The sequence below is a fragment of the Scyliorhinus torazame genome, chromosome 1 (assembly GCF_047496885.1).
Source record: "Scyliorhinus torazame isolate Kashiwa2021f chromosome 1, sScyTor2.1, whole genome shotgun sequence".
NCBI lineage: Eukaryota > Metazoa > Chordata > Chondrichthyes > Carcharhiniformes > Scyliorhinidae > Scyliorhinus > Scyliorhinus torazame.
The window spans coordinates 120,798,398-120,819,387 of record NC_092707.1 but is presented as its reverse complement, the minus strand read 5'-3'; the positions used below and the strand labels follow the sequence as shown (position 1 = coordinate 120,819,387).

The 20,990-nt window shown below is 42.0% G+C and overlaps 1 protein-coding gene across 3 annotated transcripts in view; it reads right to left on the bottom strand.

Moving 5' to 3' along the window:
- Positions 1-20,990, bottom strand: part of wasf2 (WASP family member 2) — a 137,253-nt gene that overhangs the window by 10,688 nt on the left and 105,575 nt on the right. For all 3 annotated transcript variants that reach the window (XM_072500593.1, XM_072500586.1, XM_072500601.1), the window contains exons 2-6: positions 12,789-12,954; positions 11,424-11,558; positions 10,039-10,192; positions 7,693-7,810; positions 2,056-2,186 (exon numbers count right to left, since the gene is read on the bottom strand). In XM_072500593.1, coding sequence (XP_072356694.1) covers positions 2,056-2,186; positions 7,693-7,810; positions 10,039-10,192; positions 11,424-11,558; positions 12,789-12,921 — 671 coding nt within the window. In that variant the 5' untranslated portion in view covers positions 12,922-12,954. The remainder of the gene's footprint in view (positions 1-2,055; positions 2,187-7,692; positions 7,811-10,038; positions 10,193-11,423; positions 11,559-12,788; positions 12,955-20,990) is intronic.

The following is a 20,990-nucleotide window of genomic DNA, read 5'->3' as shown; positions in this document are numbered from 1 at the left end:
TAAGGGAGTCCAGGAAATGGAGGGGACTGGTCCGTGGGGGAGAGGAACATCGGGTGTCGCTATATGCGGACGACCTGTTGCTGTATGTGGCAGACCCAGTGGAGGGGATGGCGGAGGTCATGCGGATCCTAAGGGAGTTTGGGGACTTCTCGGGGTACAAGTTGAATGTAGGGAAAAGTGAGCTCTTTGTGGTGCATCCAGGGGACCAGAGAAGGGGGATAGACAACCTGCCACTGAAAAGGGTGGAAAGGAACTTTTGGTACTTAGGGATCCAGGTGGCTGGGAGTTTGGGGGCCCTGCACAAACTCAATTTGACGCGGTTGGTGGAGGATTTTAAAAGATGGGGTGTGCTGCCACTCTCGCTGGCGGGCAGGGTGCAGTCGGTTAAAATGGTGGTCCTCCCGACGTTTCTATTTGTGTTCCAGTGCCTTCCCATTATGATTCCCAAGGCCTTTTTCAAACGGGTAAGCAGGAGCATCATGGGTTTCGTGTGGGCAAATAAGATCCCGAGAGTAAAGAGGGCGTTCTGGAGCGGGGTAGGGACAGGGGGGGGGGGGCTGGCTCTGCCGAATTTGTGCGGATACTATTGGGCAGCCAATGTGGCGATGATCCGTAAGTGGGTAATGGAGGGAGAGGGGGCAGCCTGAAAGAGGTTGGAGATGGCGTCCTGTGCGGGCACGAGCCTGAGGGCGCTGGTGACGGCACCACTGCCGCTCTCGCCGACAAGGTACACCACGAGTCCGGTGGTGGCGGCAACGCTGAAGATCTGGGGGCAGTGGAGGCGACACAGGGGCGAGGTGGGAGCCTTGGTTGGGTCCCCGATTCGGGAGAATCATCGGTTCGTCCCAGGAAGGATGGATGAGGGATTTCGGAGCTGGCATCGGGCAGGGATTAGGAGAATAGGGGACCTGTTCATAGATGGGACGTTTGCAAGCCTAGGGGCGCTGGAGGAGAAGTTTGGGTTACCCCCGGGGAATGCTTTTAGGTATATGCAAGTGAGGGCGTTTATGAGACGGCAGGGGAGGGAATTCCCACTGCTCCCGGCACAGGGGACCCAGGACAGGGTGATTTTGGGTGTATGGGTTGGAGAGGGCAGGGTCGCGGCGACGCAGTGGAGGAGCTAAAGGGCAAGTGGGAGGAGGAGCTTGGGGAGGAGAGAGATGAGGGTCTGTGGGCTGATGCCCTGAGTAGGGTTAATTCTTCCTCCTCTTGCGCCAGGCTCAGCCTAATACAATTCAAGGTTGTTCACAGAGCGCATATGACAGGGGCGAGGATGAGTAGGATCTTTGGGGTGGAGGACAGGTGTGGGAGGTGCTCGGGGAGTCCGGCAAATCAAGTCCATATGTTCTGGTCGTGCCCGGCACTGGAGGGGTTTTGGTGGGGTCTTGCGAGGGCTATGTCCAAGGTGGTGAACGTCCAGGTCAAGCCAAGCTGGGGGTTGGCATTATTTGGGGTAACGGACGAGCCAGGAGTGCAGGAGGCGAAAGAGGCCGGTATCCTGGCCTTTGCGTCCCTGGTAGCCCGGCGGAGGATCTTGTTATTATGGAAGGACGCGAAGCCCCCCAGTGTGGAAGCCTGGCTAAATAACATGGCAGAGTTCATTAAGCTGGAGAGGATAAAGTTTGCCTTACGAGGGTCTGTGCAGGGGTTCTTCAGGCGATGGCAACTGTTCCTAGACTATCTCGCAGAGCGTTAGAAGGTCAGCAGCAGCAGGTGGGGGGGGGGGGGGGGGGGCTTCCCTACGAGTACCTTTAAATGTCATGTCATGTACATGGGGAAACCCAATGTAAATGTTTTGTACAATGTACAATGTTTAATTGTTGTGTTTGCGTTTCTTTTATCTTCTGTTATGGGGGGGGGGGGGGGGGGGGGGGCCTGTCAAAAATTGTTGGAAAACTTGAATAAACATATTTTAAAAAAAATAAGGGATGATGTTTCATTTGGGTGCAAAATTACCCCACTTCAGTATTGTGCCTGTGTGCAATACTCAAGTTCTGTACGAACTACTACTTATATTTTTTATTAATATTAGATTATAAATATGGCAAAACTTACACGGCTTCTTCTGCCACAGATTTAGCTTCCACAAATTCCTTGCCCATTTTCAACCTCTCCCATTCTTCTTTCCGAGTTCTTATTTTCCGTGGATTGAGATTTCCTCTGTTTGAAACATCCCTTTTTTCTTTCTAGATAAAGTCAGAATAGCAATTGGCACATTTCATTGTGTTTTGTAAGACTTGTGATTTGAAACAAAATAGAAAAACTAAAGTACATTCATATCACAGTTCTGATGAAAGTTTGTTGAACCAAAACACCAATTGTTTTTCTCTCCATAGATTCTTCTTGACCTCAGTAAAGCATTACGCTTTTATTTTACATTGCAATTTACAAGTGAACAAGCAGTATACTTATTATGCAGTAATAAATAATGCATACAGAAAAAGCTGTTTGAACTCAGCAGGTCTCTGGTAACATCTGTGGAGAGTCAATACGATTCTTCTAGACTTCTGTATATGTTTCAAAAAGTTAACTGTTTCTCTCTCCACAGATGCTGCCAGATCTGCTGAGTTTCAGACGTTTTCTGTTTCATAGAATCATAGAATTTACAGAGCAGTAGGAGGCCATTTGGCCCATTGAGTCTGCAACAGCCCTTGGAAAGAGCACCCCATTTAAGCCCGCACCTCTACCCTATCTCTGTAACCCCACCTAACCTTTTGGACACCAAGGACAATTTAGCATGGCCAATCCACCTAACCTGCACATCTTTGGACTGTGGGAGGAAACCAGAGCACTCGGAGGAAACCCACACAGCCATGGGGAGATAAAGTGCAAACTCTCCACATAGTCATTTAAGGCCGGAATTGAAGCTGGGTCTCTGGAACGGTGAGGCAGCAGCGCTAACCATGATGCCACCCTGCCGTTTCTATTTCAGATTTCCATATGTGAAGAGTATTTTGTTTTTACTTATTACACAATACTTTTCGGGAGTATATTTATCAAAAATACCTATTATCCCACATTAGCTGTGAAAAATTAGACTCAAGTAGGAGTCTCTCCAAGCCTGTTCCGCCATTCACCAAGATCATGGCTGATGTATGACCCAACTCCCGATTTGCCCCATATCCATTAGACTGTTGGATTATAAAAATCAATCTCACATCTGAAATTTACAATAGTTCTACCATCAATTGCCATTTGTGAAAGAATTCCAAACTTCTAACATCCTTTGTAAAGTGTCTCGTGCTGAAAGTCCAAAAAAAAGCCTGATTTATGTCCCCATGTCCCAGATTCCTAACCAGCAGAAATAATTTATCTTTACCTGCACTTTGATCCCATTAAATTTCCCTTTTAACTGTCTAAATTCCAGGGAATACAACTTTAGGTTACACAATCTCTTCACAATTTAACCCTCAAAGTACAGCCATCATTCCAGTAAACCTACGCTGCACTCACTCCAAAGCCTTCTATCCTTTTCAAGGTGATGCCCAAAAAGTATGATCTAGACCAGTGGTTTTCAACTCAACTGGTGTGCCACAAGAACCGTGCATGTGTGCCGATGCCTGCTGTGTGCAGGTTCCGCTCAGCCCATCCTGACATACATGCCATATATGGAGAGCAGGAAGCCCATGTTGGAGCAGCTCCAGCCTACCTGAGGAACAGCTCAGGCAGTCTGGGCCATTTCCCTCCATCAGGTCCCGCTAATAAATTCCAAATGTGTCTTCCGAATTTGTATGTCCAGTTCCTGCCATTTATCAACACTGGAATTTCTCCTCCCTTTCACCAGTGCTGGGCTGAGAAAGAAAACTATTGCAAGTTCCTGGTTCTGATACCTGTGCAGTGCTTCTTCTGCAAAGCACAAATGTGTGAAATTCGTATACGAACATCGACACACCCCAGCACTGAGAAGATTATGCTGTAGGACCCCGACTGGGTTATTACTTTCCTGCACTTTCGTGGAACGTGTGAAGAATTCGGTTCTCCCAATCCGGTCCAGGTTTCCCCATTCATATAAATTTTGTTCCCTTCTCTGGAAAGTTGGGGCCCTTTCCCAATTTAGCCCTGCACTGTAGAATTTTGCCAAACTAGTTTCTAATTTACGGAAAGTCGATAATTTGTTTAGCACTTTCAATACCAGTTTTGATGAAAGGTTAGCACCCCAAAATATTTACTCTACTGTTTCTCCATCCACAGATGATGCTCACCCTATTGGAATCTGCAGCATTGACAGGTCTTGTTTTTAAGTCAAAGTACAGTTTTTCCTCAAACTATTTTGCAAGAATGCTAATGGGTTTATTTCCTTGGACTGGAGTTTCAGAAGAGAATGTTTTGTATCTATGCATTAAGAATAGTTTTAATTCCTCATAGTTCTTCATTTGTCCGTGAATATTTCTCTGACCGAAGGCTACCCACTTAACAGTGCAGGCTCTGGGTGGGAAAGATTGGGGAATAGACCGCTCACAGCATTTCCTTCATTTACGAACCTTCATATTGTGAAATACAGACTTTAAAAAGTGAAAACAATTGAAACCTTTAATGGAAAACATTTCTAAATGGTGTACTTATGGAATAAAAATATTGGATTTCACATGCAAATAGTGATAATGCTTCCACTGGAAACTGCATTAAACGGTGCCTTGACATGCTTTTGAATTTTTGGAGATAACAGGTATTTGCTTAAGGGCAGCTCAGTTGGAGAAAATCACAGGTGTGCCTCAGGATTTTAGTATAAAGGTGTGCCGTGATAGATAAAAGGTTGGGAACCACCGGGCTAGACGAGGCTTTGTACAACTGAAACATGACTTTTGCCGCCTTTTATTCTCGTCCTCCAGATCTAAAGTATTTCATTAGCCTTTTTGATTATTTTCTGTTTTAGTTATGTATTTGAATCAAACTTCTCCCCAAGTTCTAGCTTTCCACTATTTAAGAAGGCCCCTGTTGTACCCTTTACAGGTCAAAAATAGATGACCTCACATTTGACTACATTGAAATCCATTCAGTCTTGACCAGTTACTCGATCAGCATCACTTTATAATGTTTCACTTCCATTTATTAATGTTCTCAATATTCTTGGGACAAGATGTATAGAACTGAAGTGACCATTGTACATTCTGTACACCAGTTTGATAAACAATTTACAAATTGAATTATTCATTAATTGTCAAATGTTCTCATTTCACATTGATTGGAGGGATCAACGTACTCATGATTAAACAGACCTTTAAACTTTACAGCACAATTTTCCAACATGAGAAGGCTGGTATGTTTCCATGTGATTGTTACTAATTAAAAGCCATGGTGTTTCCAGGGTCTCTGGTAACTTTCTACTGACTTCAATAATTTTGGTCGATACTTAAATTAACTGGACCAGCAGAAAACTAGTGGAAGGCCTTTTTTTAAGCTACATTTATTCTACATTGTTACTGGATCTCATTGCAAAGTACTTCATTCAGTATTTCTTTCTGATACCAAAACAGCCAGTTAATAAATTAACCTTCATGTAATTAATCAGTTGGTGCGAATCTGAAATGTTGACATCCAGAGCTTTGCCTTTTAAGGTTCCTATGCTCCAGGAATGTCAATAATGTAAGCCACAGAATTAATCCTTCAATGCATCCTAGAAAACTTCAAATGACTTAAACAAGGGTCGGCACGACAAATAAGGTACCCTAAATCGATAAGCTATAATGAGCTGATAGATGAAATGGGAACATAGGCTCAAAATGGCAGGTGATATTTTTTATAGTTGTTCATGAAATGTGGGCGTCGCTTGCGAGGCCACCATTTATTGTCCATTTCCAGTTGCCCTTGAGAAGATGATGGTGTGCTGCCTTCTTAAAACTCTGCAGTCCATGTGTTGTAGGAAAACTCAAGTGCTGTTCGGAAGTGTGTTCCAGAATTTTGACACAGCGATGTAAAAGAATGGTGATTTAGTTCCCAGTCAGAATGGTGTGAGACTTGGGAGGGGAACCTGCAGATGGGGTGGTGTTCCCATGCACCTGTTTCCCTAGTCCTCCTCGATGGTACAGAACACAGGTTTAGAAAATGCTGTCGAAAGAGCCTTGGCGAGTTGCTAGTGCATCTTGCACATGTATATACTATGTCGATGGTGGAGAGAGAAAATCTTTCTTTTGGTGGATGGGATGCCAACCAAGTGGGCCACTTTATCCTGGACGTGAAGGTGCTCGAGTTTTGTTGGAGCTGCACTCATCCAGGCAAGTGGACAGTATTCAATCACACTCCCGACTTGTGCTTTGTAGATGGTGGACAGGTTTTGGGGAATCAGGAGCAGAGTTACCCTCGGCAGAATTCTCAGCCTCTATCCTGCTCTTGTAGCCACACGGGAGAAAGTGCAAACTCCACACAGAGTGACCCAGCAGCATGAATAGCATCCTTCTGCACTGTAAATTCTATGTCAGTGTTGTATCTGTAGTGGAGCAGCTTGGCTAAGGGTACAGCTAGTTCTGGAACACAAGTCTTGTACCATTGCCAGAATGTTGTCAGGGCCGTTGCAATATCCAGGGCCTTCAACCGTTTCTTGATATCGCGTGGAGCAAAGCAAAGTAGCTGAGGACTGGCAGCTATGATGCTGGGCACCTCGGGAATAAGTCAAAATTGATCATCCACTCAGCAGATTAGGCTGGAGATGTCTTCAAATGCTTCAGCCTAGTCTTTTGCACTGCTGCTCTGAGCTTCCCCATTGGGCAATTTGTAGATTCTCCTCCTCCAATTAGATGCTTAATTGGGTACCACCTTTCATGACTGGATGTGGCAAGACTGAAGACCTTAGATCTAATATTGAAATGAAGACATTTTCTAAGAGGTAGAAGATAACGTAAAGATAGAGGATGCTACATGAAGGAGGGAGCTTTTCTTCCTCATTCAGCTTTTCCTTTCCCTTTAACCTAATCGGGCTCCATTCACTTACTAGTTCATCTTTTACAACTTTCTTACAGACCTTTGACTTCAAAAGTAAATTATTCCAGGTAACTTTGTCCAATCGCTAATATGTTTACACTGGCAGACAGCGTCAACAGATCATTTCTCGCAGGCAGCGCGGTGGCGCAGTGGGTTAGCACTGCAGCCTCACGGCGCCGAGGTCCCAGGTTCGATCCAGGCTCTGGATCACTGTCTGTGTGGAATTTGCACATTCTCCCATTGTTTGCGTGGGTTTCGCCCCCACAACCCAAACGATTTGCAGGGTAGGTGGATTGGCCATGCTAAATTGCCCCTTAATTGGGAAAAATGAAATGGGTACTCTTAAATTTATTTAAAAAAACATCATTCCTCCATAGCCAATTACCTGCCATTTAGAGGCTCACAACATAATCGCTTGCACTCTGGATTTTAGGCAATAGTGCAGTTTGTCTACAGCCACTGTCCGATGCCAAGATTCTGTATAGTCAGAAGTTTATGCACACAAAATAGAAGGCATGTTGACATCGTTCTGGTATTAGGTTTTTATCTTTAAGTCACTGCAGTTGCCTGGAACAATTCCTCTTGCACCTGTCATGCTGGTATAAATTCAGCAGTTTAGACTGCAAAGTTCCTGTCATTTTTAATTGATAGTACCCGCGTGCTACAGTAAAACACACAAGGAAATGCAATTCATAAATTAAGAGAATCACACTCTGTACAATTTCAGTTTTGAACTGCTCATTCACCATTATTTGAGACTAAAATATAAAACAGTACCCTGTGTTTCCTTTTCTCTTTCATTATCTCCTTGGTGTCTTGCAGCATTTGCTCTTTCCAGAGATCAAAGAAATAGGAAGGGTCAGTGTAAAACTTAAGGCTGTCTTTTCCATCATCTCTGTAACAGAAGGAAATCACCATCAACACATGTTGAAAAACTACAAGGATTCTGATAGAAGGGTAACTTTTAAGATCCAGCAGCTAATGGCAATGATGAACTATTTACCAAAATAAATCTGATAGTGACAGTTTCTATTAATGCCTGTGGCCAGGTCTCACAACTATTTCATTTCCCTAACTTTGTTGGTCGCAGCTTGCCCATCAGTCAAAAGGTTTTAAACAGGAATTCCACTTCAACAGATGATTGAAGGTCTGCTGTATTCTCAGAGCGCAGAACGGCACAGTAGCACAGTGGTTAGCACTGTTGCTTCACAGCTCCAGGGTCCCAGGTTCGATTCCCCGATTGGGTCACTGTCTGTGCAGAGTCTGCACGTTCTCCCTGTGTCTGTGTGAGTTTCCTCCGGGTGTTCCGGTTTCCTCACACAAATCCTGAAAGACATGCTGTTAGGTAATTTGGAAATTCGGAATTCTCCCTCCGTGTACCTGAACAGGCGCCGGAATGTGGCGACTAGGGGCTTTTCACAGTAACTTCATTGCAATGTTAATGTAACACTAGTTGTGACAATAAAGATTATTAAGCTGCTAGATGCAATTTTTTTGGATAGTACTTTGAACTCAAACTATCTGCCTGTTTTGGTCATTAAAAAAAACTAAACAATTGAAAGGCATGCAAGGACTTCTGCCAGTGTTCCGGGTAACACTGATCGTCAGCCTTCACCACCAAAAGAACTGTTTAACTGACTATTCAAATCATTTTCTAATTTTGACAACTTGCTGTGCACAAATTAATTGCCACATTTACCTACAGAACAACGGATTCATCCGAATACAAAGAACTTGTGTAGAAGATCGTAGTTTAGTCGGGCAGCATGGTCGGCACGGGCTTGGAGGGCCGAAGGGCCTGTTCCTGTGCTGTACATTTCTTTGTTCTTTTTGTTCTAACTATGGGATATTTTGAGGACAAAATAAGGTGTTCCAGAATCACCAACATATTCTGGTCCATGGCAATATATATTATTTGTAGAACATAGAATCCCTACAGCGCAGGAGGCCATTTGGCCATCGAGTCTGCACTGGCCCTCCGAAAGAGCACCCTACCTAGGCAACTCCATCATTGTAACCCCACCTATCCTGCACATCTTTGGGCTGTGGGAAGAAACCGGAGCACCCGAAGGAAACCCATGCAGACACGGGGAGAACGTACAAATTTCACGGACAGTGACCCAAGATTGGAATTGAACCCGGGTCCCTGGCACTGTGAGGCAGCAGTGCTAGTGTTGCGCTTCCTTTAGTTACTGTAAAGAGGCGATTGTTTAACAGATAGTTCCTAAAGCGGATATATATATATTATATATATATATATATATATATAATATATATAAAATGAAGATTAAATTAGTGGATCACTGAAATTGAAACATCAGGGGTCAATATTTGTCTGTCTGAGGACTGAAAGAACAACTGCTTGAGTAACTTCCAAAAAGGGCCAAGACGGCTGGCAGTTGACAAAATTAAATTATTAATAATAATAATAATCACTTATTGTCACAAGTAGGCTTCAAAGAAGTTACTGTGAAAAGCCCCTAGTCGCCACATTCCGGTGCCTGTTCGGGGAGGCTGATACGGGAATTGAACAGTTTCCAATATAGAAGTTTCAGACAACAGATGTAAATAATTGAGCTTTGACAAAGTCATCGGACTCGAAACGTTAGAGGTCTTTTCTCTCCCTACAGTTGCTGCCAGACCTGCTGAGATTTTCCAGCATTTTCTCTCTTTTGTTTTAGATTCCAGCACCCGCAGTAATTTGCTTTTATTAGTTGAAAATAATTGCTTCTCAATTAATAGAATTGGGGCTTTAAGTTAGTACTTCAGGTTATATGCCACCCAACTTATTTGATAATATGATGCACAAAATCTTTATGATTATTTAAAAGGCTGAAAATTCAAAATCCTGTGATGTATTCTAGTCAGGCAGGATTTCACCAAGCTGGTCACCATTCTGTCCATTACAAGGATTATATAATGTGCATTTTAAGAATTGGACAACCATTTCTCTTCCCATCATTGAAAACATGCAATGTCGCTTGCTAGAACACTAGTAATGTTCATTTTACACAAATAGGGACAAATTCAAAAATATTAAACTTCTTGTACTTTCTAAATTACAAGCAAAAAAAGTTTCAAATGCATTCTTATTTATATCACATGATAGTTAGCATCTCATACCTGTAAGGAGTTAGAATATGAAGGGGTGGTGGCTTGTCACATGTATTGTATGTATCATCAATAGGAACTGGCAGAGATGATCGACAAAACAACTGTTGATCCTGATTTGTGCAGCTTTTGAAAGCTTTCCTCAAGTTGATCGTTTGCAATGAAACTGAAAATAAATAGATTTGCTTAAAGCTTCAAGCATGCTCATGCTAGTTTTTCACTAACTTGCCCATGTGGCCATTCTACATTTACATGTCTAACTGGCAAGGTTCTTTAACCTATTCAAGGGGTATCATGGGTAAGCACACCCCACACAACCACCTCTCCCCCCCCCCACCAAATCCACCATTATCACGTTCTTTAATTTCTTTAGCCGAGGAATATCGACGAATTGCAATACCCCACCATCTCAGCTGACATCAGCTTAGTACAGTTTAAGAAACCTGGACTCGAGGTGCATGAATATACCAGTGAATTTACACGTTGATTAGGGGAAATCATTTTAATATCTTCTCCCAGTCCGATTAAATCATTTTATCTTTTTTATTTATGCTCATTCTGTTCTTTTTATTTTCCAGTGTTCAAGATGACAGACGTACAAGAAAGATTACATACTGTAAATTCTGTTTTTCAGAAATGTTCTTTTGCCTCAGCTGGAATTTCACTCCTTCCATTGTAAACATAGGAGATGCAAGAGTTGTCCTTTCACTTCCTCCGATTAGGGATCAACCGATTAGGGCTCCAATCACTATTTTTGGACGAGGCAGCAATTTACTTGCACCTCTTCCAAGCTGTGTATGGAGTATTCATTACATTTAATGCAATGTCCTCTCCATGAGAACCAAATGCAGATTTGGAGACCATTTTACTACACCGCTCCATTCTGTTGGCAAGTGTAACGCTGAGCTTTCATTTTCGTGCTGCATTAATTCTGTCTCATTTCCACTTTCCTGTCCATGATATACTGTACTGATCCAATGAAACTCAACAAACTCAAGGAACAGAATTTCATTGTTCCAGTAGGCGCGCTGCAGTCTTCTGGACAGCGCTTTTTTGTTTTAAATTTGGGCTGTGCCTAGCCAGAGAAGGCTCAATATTGACCGTGGGTGCCTGAAGGCATTGCTCTACTGACCAGCATTAACCTGTTTTAAGTGCAAAATTCAATAACCAAAATTTAAAAAACACTAGCCAGCAAAGTGATGAAGCTCTGCAGGTCTGGCGGTGGAACGGGGAAACAGCTTTTAGGCGTTTCTATATTAAGACCCGAACAGAACTAAAAGCACAGAATGATGAGGTTTGCATTACCACTAGATGTTTTATATGAACTTGACAGTACAAGAAAGCAACTTCACATGGTCTCTAAATGAACATGAATAGCACCACCAGGTCATTCTTACCATCTTCTACTTTGGGATCAAGTTGCGTTACTTTAAGCTGCAAACGGTCAATTCGCTCTCCAAGGTTATTTACTCTAACAGCAAAATTGCCTGCTTCCCTAAATAGCTCGCCAAAGATATCCTCGGCATATTTACCTGATAACAATTAAAGACAACAGATTAACAGCCAAGAATTATAACATTTTCTCACTTAAAAATGCTGAGATCGAAATTCTGCAACGTTATTGGGTTTCTTCAGTTATTTGCTCACAAGCAAACACAGTGCAGCATCTTCTGGACTACATGCTGTCCAGTCAACAGGTAAATAAAACTTGCAAAAAGCGGATTAAAGACGTCAACATAAATGCATTAAGTGTTCTGAATGAAAAATGTGAATTGAGATTCAAATTACTGGGAAGGGCAAGGGGTGGAAATTATATCAGAAAAGGAGACAAGGATAGACTAATAGCATTAACAGCAATATAGATTAGGCAAGAGTTTAATTGTGCTCTCTGGTTATAAGATATTCAGAAGGATGAAGAATAATGAAAAAGGGAGTTAGTATTCAAAGGTTCCATTACAGCGTAAACAGTGCAACTAAAATAAAAGTTTGAATTTAAGGATTTAAAAGTAAAATATTGATACAAGCTAGTCTCATACTTGTCGAAATTTCATTTTTGAACAGTACACCAATCTATTTTTTAAAAAGATGTTATAAATAGTTTAAACATTCCCTAAATTAATGTACAGAAACAAAAATAACCTATATTTACATTTGTTTCCATTTATGAGGCAGACAGCAGATTGCAAAGTGCCCATTCGAGACACTTCCTTCATTCTGGAGCTCCAAGAGAACAGATGTTGCACTATTTCCTATGATACATTTCTCTTTATTTGAAAATGCATTTTTGATGAGTAAGATGACCCAAATATACTATGACACGGGCACTATCAGCAAAAGAGAGCCTCTGGATAGTCAGTGGCAAAGAGAGCAAACCCCATCACATAAATCAAAAGCTATGCAGAGACAAATAAGAGGTACACAAGCTCAACCGGAGCCCCTTCATTGTTGCACAGTGCACACGGGGTTTTCAGAAGGCTAAATAAAACTTGGCCTTTCGATGACAGACAATTGAATTTAGCAAGTGAGTGAGTTCTGTGGAACTCACTCAATTTCATTGAGATTTTTATCAAATGGTGAGTAGAATAGCAAAGAAAAAGGAGTTAAAAATAGACATGTGTTTAAACTTTGAACGTTGTTTATTTTTGTTTCAAGAACAATCTTGAGATGAAGAGAGACTAAGCAATTTTTGAAAGGTGTGTGTCAGGAAAATGAGCTCTCTTTTTAAAAATTAACAAATGAGACAAACAGACTATGATACTTACTCAAGCTGCCAAGCTGCCGGATGACATTTGCAAGTGTAATATTTGTTACACATTCCAATTCACTTTGAACACTTTTAGGCAGAGGCTGGCGGCATAGATACCTCGGTTCAATGTTCCTCGTCACTAAAGGCATTGTAGTTCAGAAGCTAATGCAAGATAAAAAGACCTGGAAATACAAATCTTAAAATTAAAATGTGAAAATCCCGAGTGTAGTACTGGTTAATAGTCATGGAAGGAAGCATGGAAGCTTCAGCCATGATTAAGGAACGGATTACTACAAAACATGGTCAGTCTGTTAAAATAAAGATTTCAAATTCTTTATACAACCAAAAAACTCCACACCTGGTCTCCATTCCAACTGTATTCCCAGAAAATAAAATACTTTTGATAAAACCACATCCCCATTATAGATTTCAGAAGTTAAAATTATCCTACTCAGTGTTACTATGCAAAACCGTTAACTTGGCTTCTTTTAAGATAAACTATGGAAGCAAAATGAGAACATTATATATTTGAGGAAGTAATGGGAAGTTCTGAAATGGTTCCTTTCACATTTGCTTTTCAAAATTTCCCCTGCCCAATGTTTAGCCAACTATCTGGTCTACCAAAAACCTCTTGCATATCACCAATTTGTTTAAGAAATCTACCAATATTAAAGCCAGTGTGTTCAAATTTGTAGCTGTTCAGCCCATCTCTTCTTGGCATGCTACAGAAAAAACCAATCGCTTGCTACTGAACCTAATACAGGTTTACCATATAAAAGGAATCGATGATGATGGTCTACTACAGGCATTGTCAAACTCAGGGGCCACCCACGGGCGGGTGTCAGGAGGGTCGCGGAGCAGTCCGTCGCGGCGCTCCAGATCGTGCAAATCTGCGCGCAACAGCCGGCTATTAATAACGCCGGCTGCAAGCGGCCTTCAAAATGGCCGCAAACATGGAAAAAAAATGTGGTTGCACTGCGCATGCGTGCCAGATTATCGGCGCGCATGCGCAGTGCGGCCGCTTTTTTTTTTTATAAACGGTCGCAGATTTTTGTTTTACAAGTTCGGGTGGGTTTTATTCATTTAATTTTTTTTTTCATTTATTTTATTCATTTAAAATTTAAAAAAAAATTTTTTTACAAGTTCGGGGGGGTTTTATTTGATAAAATTTTACAGGAAAAAATGCAGAACTTTGAACAGATGGAGACTGCATACTTTCCGACACCGGAAGGCTTCACCTTCATCCAACAGGTTCCATTGGAGGAGTGGGTACGAGGGCCAAAGGGACCCAAAACCATTTCCTCCATTTTTGTCAGCAGCAAACAAGGCAAGGGAAAATGATGGGTCGCCAGGTCAGCTGGCGTGGGTCGCAAAGGTCGGCCGGTTGGTAAAAATGGGTCCCCGGAAAAAAAGTTTGAAGAACACTGGTCTACTACACATGCCAGAACTCAATCTCTGCAAAAGTGAGTTGTAGCTGTTCTGTCAAAGTGAACAATTGAGGTAACAATACAATTAACGCTTGGTGTTCAAGCCAGGAATTGGAGCACTGGAGAGCTGCAAACTTATATTCTGCATCAAAAAATGTAACCTCTGTGGAACTCACTCTACAGTGATGCTGTCAGTTAGACATCTAACATTTGTACATAGTCTACAATTTGTTGAACCAGCGTTGTTTCATTGAGTTTGCATTAAACGTGAAAGGTCCTTCCATGCACTGAGGTCATGTCATGAAGGATTTGATCCATTATAGATGCCTCTTGTTTGCAACTAATATTTAAATCTAAGGCACTAAACTGTTTGCAAGAAATACGAAGCACTACAATTTGTTGATCTTGGTCAGAGTAAACGGGATCCGCACATTGCAATTTATTATTATTTTTTATTTGTTCACAGAACGTGTGCGCTGCTGACTAGGCTGGCAATTATTACCCATCCTTAGTTGCCCTTGGGAAGGTGGTGGTGGTGGTGGTGGTGATCAGCCTTCCTAAACCGCTGCAGTCCCCGAAGGATGGTACACCACAGTGCTGATAAAGAGGGAATTCTAAGAATTTGATCCAGTGACAGAGAAGAACAGCAAGATACAAATCAAGGTGGTGAGTGACTTGGAGAGGAACTTCCAGGTGGTGGTGTTCCCCAGGTATCTGCTGCCCTTGCCCTTCCAGATGGTAGTAGTCATGGGTCTGGAAGTTGCTGAGCAAGGAGCCTTGGTGAGTTCCTGCAGTGCATCTTGTAGATGGTACACACGGCTGCCACTATTCATCGGTGGTGGAGGGATTGAGTGTTTATGGAAGGGGGAGCAATCAAGTGGGTTGCTTTGATTTGGATGGTGTCATACTTCTTCAGTGTTGTTGATGGTGCACTCATCCAGGCAAGGGAAGTATTCCATCACACTCCTGATTTGTGTCTTGTAGATGGTGGACAGGTTTTGGAGAATCAGGTGGCGAGTTTCTCGCCATAGGTTTCCTAGCCTCCGACCTGCTCTTGTAACCACAACGTTTATATGACTAAAGGTAACCCCCAGGATATTGATAATGGGGCATACAGACATGGTAATACCATTGAACGTCAAGGGATAATGATAGATCCTCTCATCAGTCATTGCCTGGCACTTGTGCAGCACAAATGTAACTTGCCACTTGTCAGCCCAAGCCTGGATATTGTCTAGGTCTTGCTGCATTGGGACATGGACTGCTTCAGGATTGGGCATTCTGAAGAAAATTCAGGCAACAGCAATTGTGTAAATTGAAATCGATCATTAAAACATGCTAACTTCAATTTAGAACATTCAACTGCTCCTTCAAACTGCAATAACAAATAGTTGCTACATAGATAGTAGTGACTGTTCCCCAAGTGACAATAATTCAAAGAATGTGTAGCAGATATTTTACCATAATTATCATTCAAGATTAATATTTTAATTTTAAATCAAAATCAGAGTATTCTGGATAATGACATTTAAAAAAACAAAACTTACCAGTCACATCCTCAAAAATAATCTGATAGATCTTGAAATAATTATTCTCGAAATAATTATTCTCAGGGTTAAATGAGTACTAATAAATTCACTGACGCAACTGTAAATCTTTAAATTGGTCTCCACAGTTTAATCAGACGGTAAAGTGATCAGAACACTACGACCTATTATAGTTCAACAAATTGTCCAACTTACTGGTTCTGTAAAATATGGTGGGATAGCAAACTTGTGCCAAAACTTTCAGTTCAATGACTGGAGAATTTTTATTGGAAACAATGCAGCTCTTCTTAAACATTATGTTGACACAGCTTCAGGCTGACTAGCAGAAGGCAGTCAAGCTCATCCCAGATAAGCACCAATCTCAGAAGGGCAGGTCTGCATTCCAAATACAATTCTAAAAATACTTGTTACTTCATCAACTTGAATTTACAGGAAAAGCATGCATATACACTATAATAGATATCAGACCTTACAGGCATATTATTTAAAAAACTAATTAAAAAAATATAAAACGCAGAGTCTAGATTTTCACCGTCAGTGGTACATCTTTGTAAAAAGGTTAGAAACCAAATAATTTAGGTTCAATTGACAGAATATGATTTCCAATGCTGATTCACAGCACAGGTTTTAAATTGTGTTCAGTGATACTTGCCATTTAATAAATGAACTGACCCGTACTGGAGGAACTTAAACAACTTAAATATTTCAAATAACTAAACAGGATTCCAGCCAACTCAGTACCATTTGTTGCCTGGAATATTGTTCCAATATAAAGTACTCCTTCAACCAAAAATCAGGTAATGATCATATTTCACAATGCAATGATGATTGTTCTTGTGAAGTTGTGCTAATGAACACAAAAGTATCCCCAGTTGTTTCTTCAGAAGCAACTTTTATAATGTAAGTGAGCTCTCTTGAAAACAGGTGCACAACGAGGGTGCACATTACATTCAACAGTGGTTAGCACTGCTGCCTCACAGCTCCAGGGTTCAATTCTGGCCTTGGGTGACTGCGGAATTTGCACTTTGACCCAGTGTCTGCATGGGTTTCCTCTGGGTGCTCCGATTTCCTCCCACAAAGATGTGGTTAGGTGGATTGGTCATGCTAAATTGCCCCTTAATGTCCAAAGGTTAGATGGGGTTACTGGGATAGGGTGGAGACATGGGCTTAAGCAGTATGCTCTTTCCAAGGGCCGTTGCAGACTTGATGGGCTGAATGGCCTCCTTCCGCACTGTAAATTCTATGATTCAACAATGACAGAGAAAACCCAGTATAGAAAATATATGATTCACTATAATGCTGAGATTTTACGAATAAAATCATTTTTAAACACGCGTAAAATGTTTCAGGTACAAGAAACAAAAGGTTTTGATGGCCGGAAATGCACCACATGTCTTGAAATGACCTTGCAGCTCACAAAAAATGCTCCAAAAGATAATTACAACAACATGCATTTGTATTGCGACAGAAGTGAAGTCAGATAAAAATGTCAGAGGAGTATAGAACCTTGGTAAGGCACACTTGGAATATTGCGCACAATTCTGGTCGCCACACTACCAGAATGATGGAGGCTTTGGAGAGGGTGCAGAAAAAGTTTACCCAGATGTTGCCTGATTTGGAGGGTGTAAACTATGTGGAGAGGCTGAATAAACTCGGATTGTTTTCATTAGAAAGACTGAGGTTGAGGGGAGGCCTGATAGAGGTCTACAAAGTTATGAGGGGCATGGATAGAGTGAATGGGCAGGCACTCTTTCCCAGGGTGGAGGGATCAGTCACCAGGGGGCATAGGTTTCAGGTCCGTGGGGCAAAGTTTAGAGGAGATGTGCGAGCCAAGTTTTTTTATGCAGAGGGTGGCGAGGGCCTGGAACGCGTTGCCAGGGGAGGTTGTGGAAGCAGATACATTAACGGTGTTCAAAAGGCTTCTTGACAGACACATGGATAGGATGGGTATAGAGGGATATGGCACAAGGAAGTGCTGATGGTTTTGGCCATGGGTGGGATCATGACCGGTACAGGCTTGGAGGGCCAAACGGCCTGTTCCTGTGCTGTATTGTTCTTTGAGTTGGAGGACAGGTGGCCAAAAGTTTGGTCAAAGAGTTGGGTTTTAGCTTGAGAAGCAGATATTTAGGGCACAGAATTTTCCAGAACAGGATGGCTGAAGGCAAAGCCACTAGTTAGGGGAAGGGGTTGTTTAAGTAGTCAGAGTTAGCAGTACTAAGATTATGAGGTGGCTGGAGGGAGGGATGAACAATAAGATTTGCAAACTTGAAGTGCCAAAGAACCAGAAGCCAATATTAGTCGGAGGCACAGGAGTGATGCATGACCTCCTGCTGGTTAGGGCCAGGTGTCAGAGATTTGTGTACATGGAAAGTAGAGAATGGGAAGCCAGCAGAGCATTTGAATGGTCAAATTCAGCAGCCATAAAAGCATGAATGGGGGATTTAGCTGATGGGCCGAGTGTAAGTTCATAGAATCCCTATAGTGCAGAAGGAGGCTTTTCGGCCCCATCAAGTCTGCACCTACCTTCCAAAAGAGCACGCTACCCATGCCCAATCCCCCACCCTATCCCCACAACCCCAACCAATGTTTGGACACTTAAGGGACAATTTAGTTTGGCAAATCCACCTAACCTGCACATCTTTGGACTGTGGGAGGAAACCGGTGCACATAAAGAAAACCCACGCAGATACGGGGAGAAAGCACAAACTGCACAAAGTCACCAAAGGTCGGAATCGACCCTGGGTTCCTGGCACTATGAGGTAGCAGTACTAACCACTGTGCCACCATGCCGCACAAAGGTGGCTGAGGCAAAAGACTTGATTAACATGTCTTAGTTGATTGTTTCCAAATTTATGTGACATTAACTACATCCATAAATTAAACAAATTAACAGGAATTGAGGAGTTTGTTGTAACTAACTCAACTGTTTACACTTCTGATAGCACCAGTTATTACCGAATGAAATATCATTTAGTCATCATGTGGAGGTTACACCACTACACAGTAAATTAACATTTTGCAACTAGGGTGGATGGATCACAGTGAAAGAAAGGCGATATTGTTCCAAGTGGTATTGTTCCAAGTGAAGATGGTGAGTTGCTTGTGACCCTGTCACATGACAGTTGCAAAACTGGTTTATTGATTTTCCTTTGGTGACATGAGCAGGGTAGATTTATCAAAGATACCAGACTTAATTTAATGAATGTATTCAATCCTATGGGATGGGATTATACTGTTGCCAAGGTGCTGGCGAAAGACCTATTTTTCTTTCGTCACTGTGCAACACGTTAGCAATTTAGCCAACAAAAATCTACCATTCACAAAACTTAAAATTCCAATTGACGCAGAATCTACAGCCTTGAAAGATGTAGAGTTTATCTTCACTGAATAATTTAAAGGATTGAATTATTAAATCTGTTTGTAGAAACTGGGTTTATGTTCCTTTTGAGTTTAGAATGTTGAGGGGTAATTTAATTCGGAAGTATTTAAGATATTAACAGGAAAAAACAGGGTAGATAGATAAACTGTTTCCACTGGTTGGAGATTCTAAAACTAGGGGGCATAGTCTAAAAATTAGGGCAGATTCAAATAAACCATTTCCTCTGACAAAGGAATGCAGAACATGAAAACGTAATCTTAAAAATTAGAGCTGGAGTTTTTACTGCAGAATGGTAGATTCACCTTCTGACTTTTGTTTTCTAGTATTCTTGAGCTAAGGGTACATCCTATTATCCGTTCAAGATAACTTTTGTATCAGTGTACATGGTCACCTAAATGACTGGAAGCTACTAAAACAACATCTTCTCTGGCTGGGGAGGGCTCAGCATTCATTCCACTCAAAACCGAATTTCCAACTCTCATTGTTTGTCTGAAACAAAAACTGCAATCCAGTTAAAGTACAAGTGCATAATCATTGCTACTCTATTATGAGACCCAAGGACGGGGTGGGTGACCAGCCAGTGGTCCTAGTACACATTGGTACAAACGACACAGATTTTAAAAAGAGACGAGATTCTAAAAGCAGAATATAGAAAGTTAGGAAAAAAGTTGAGAAGTCGGACATCAAAACGTAGTGATCTCAGGATTACTACCAATGCCACGTGGCAGCACGGTAGTACAGTGGTAGCAATGTTGCTTCACAGCTCCAGGGTCCCAGGTTCGATTCCCGTCTTGGGTCACTGTTTGTGTAGAGTTTGTACGTTCTCCCAGTGTCTGCGTGGCTTTCTTCCGGGTGCTCCAGTTTCCTCCCACAAGTCCCGAAAATCATGCTACTAGGTAATTTGGACATTCTGAATTCTCCCTCCGTGTACCTGAACAGGCTCCGGAATGTGGCGACTAGGGGCTTTTCACTTTCAATGTAACTTCATTGCAGTGTTAATGTAAGCCTACTTGTGACAATAAAGATTATTAGTAGTAGTGAGAGTAGAAATAGCAGGATACATCAGATGAATACATGGCTGAAGAAATGGTGTGAGGGTTTCAGATTCCTGGGGCATTGGGACCGGTTCGGGGGAGGTGGGATCTGTACAAACTGGACAGGTTACGCCTGGGCAGGACCTTGCCCAGAGGGGTACTTGCTAGAGTAGTTGGAGGGGGTTTAAACTAATATGGCCAGTGAATGGAAACCTATGTGAGGATTCAGAGCATGGGGTATCAAGAACAAGAGAAAAAGACAGCAACAAAAATAATGGATAGCCAGAGAAATCAAGGGCCAGAATCAGACAAGGACACAATAAAACAAATAGTAGGGACGGGACGAGGAACATTAAAAGGACTAGCCTAAGGTTGTGTACCTGAATACTTGGAGCATTCAAAATAAAATGGATGAATTTGTTGCGCAGATAGATGCAAAGAGGTAAGATATAGACGTAGACAAGATTCTAAGGTGACCAAGGATGGGAACTAAACATTGAAGGCTATTCAGTTTTTAGGAAGTATAGACAGTAAAGAAAAGGTGGTCGAGTTGCATTGATCAAAGAAGATATTGATACAATATTGAAGAAAGATATTTGCACAAGACGATGCGGAATCTATATGGGTTGAGTTAAGAAACACCAAGGGGGAAAATTGGGATTTCGCAAACGGACATATTTCAATATTTACAGGTGGTTCGGGAAGATTTTTCCATCTTTTCCAATGATGACCCCCTTCCTCCTTGTTGAAGAGAGTTCTGTCATTGGTGGGGATGAAGGAGGGGTACACATCCAGGGTTTATGGGAGGCTTATAGCAGAGGAGATGTCATC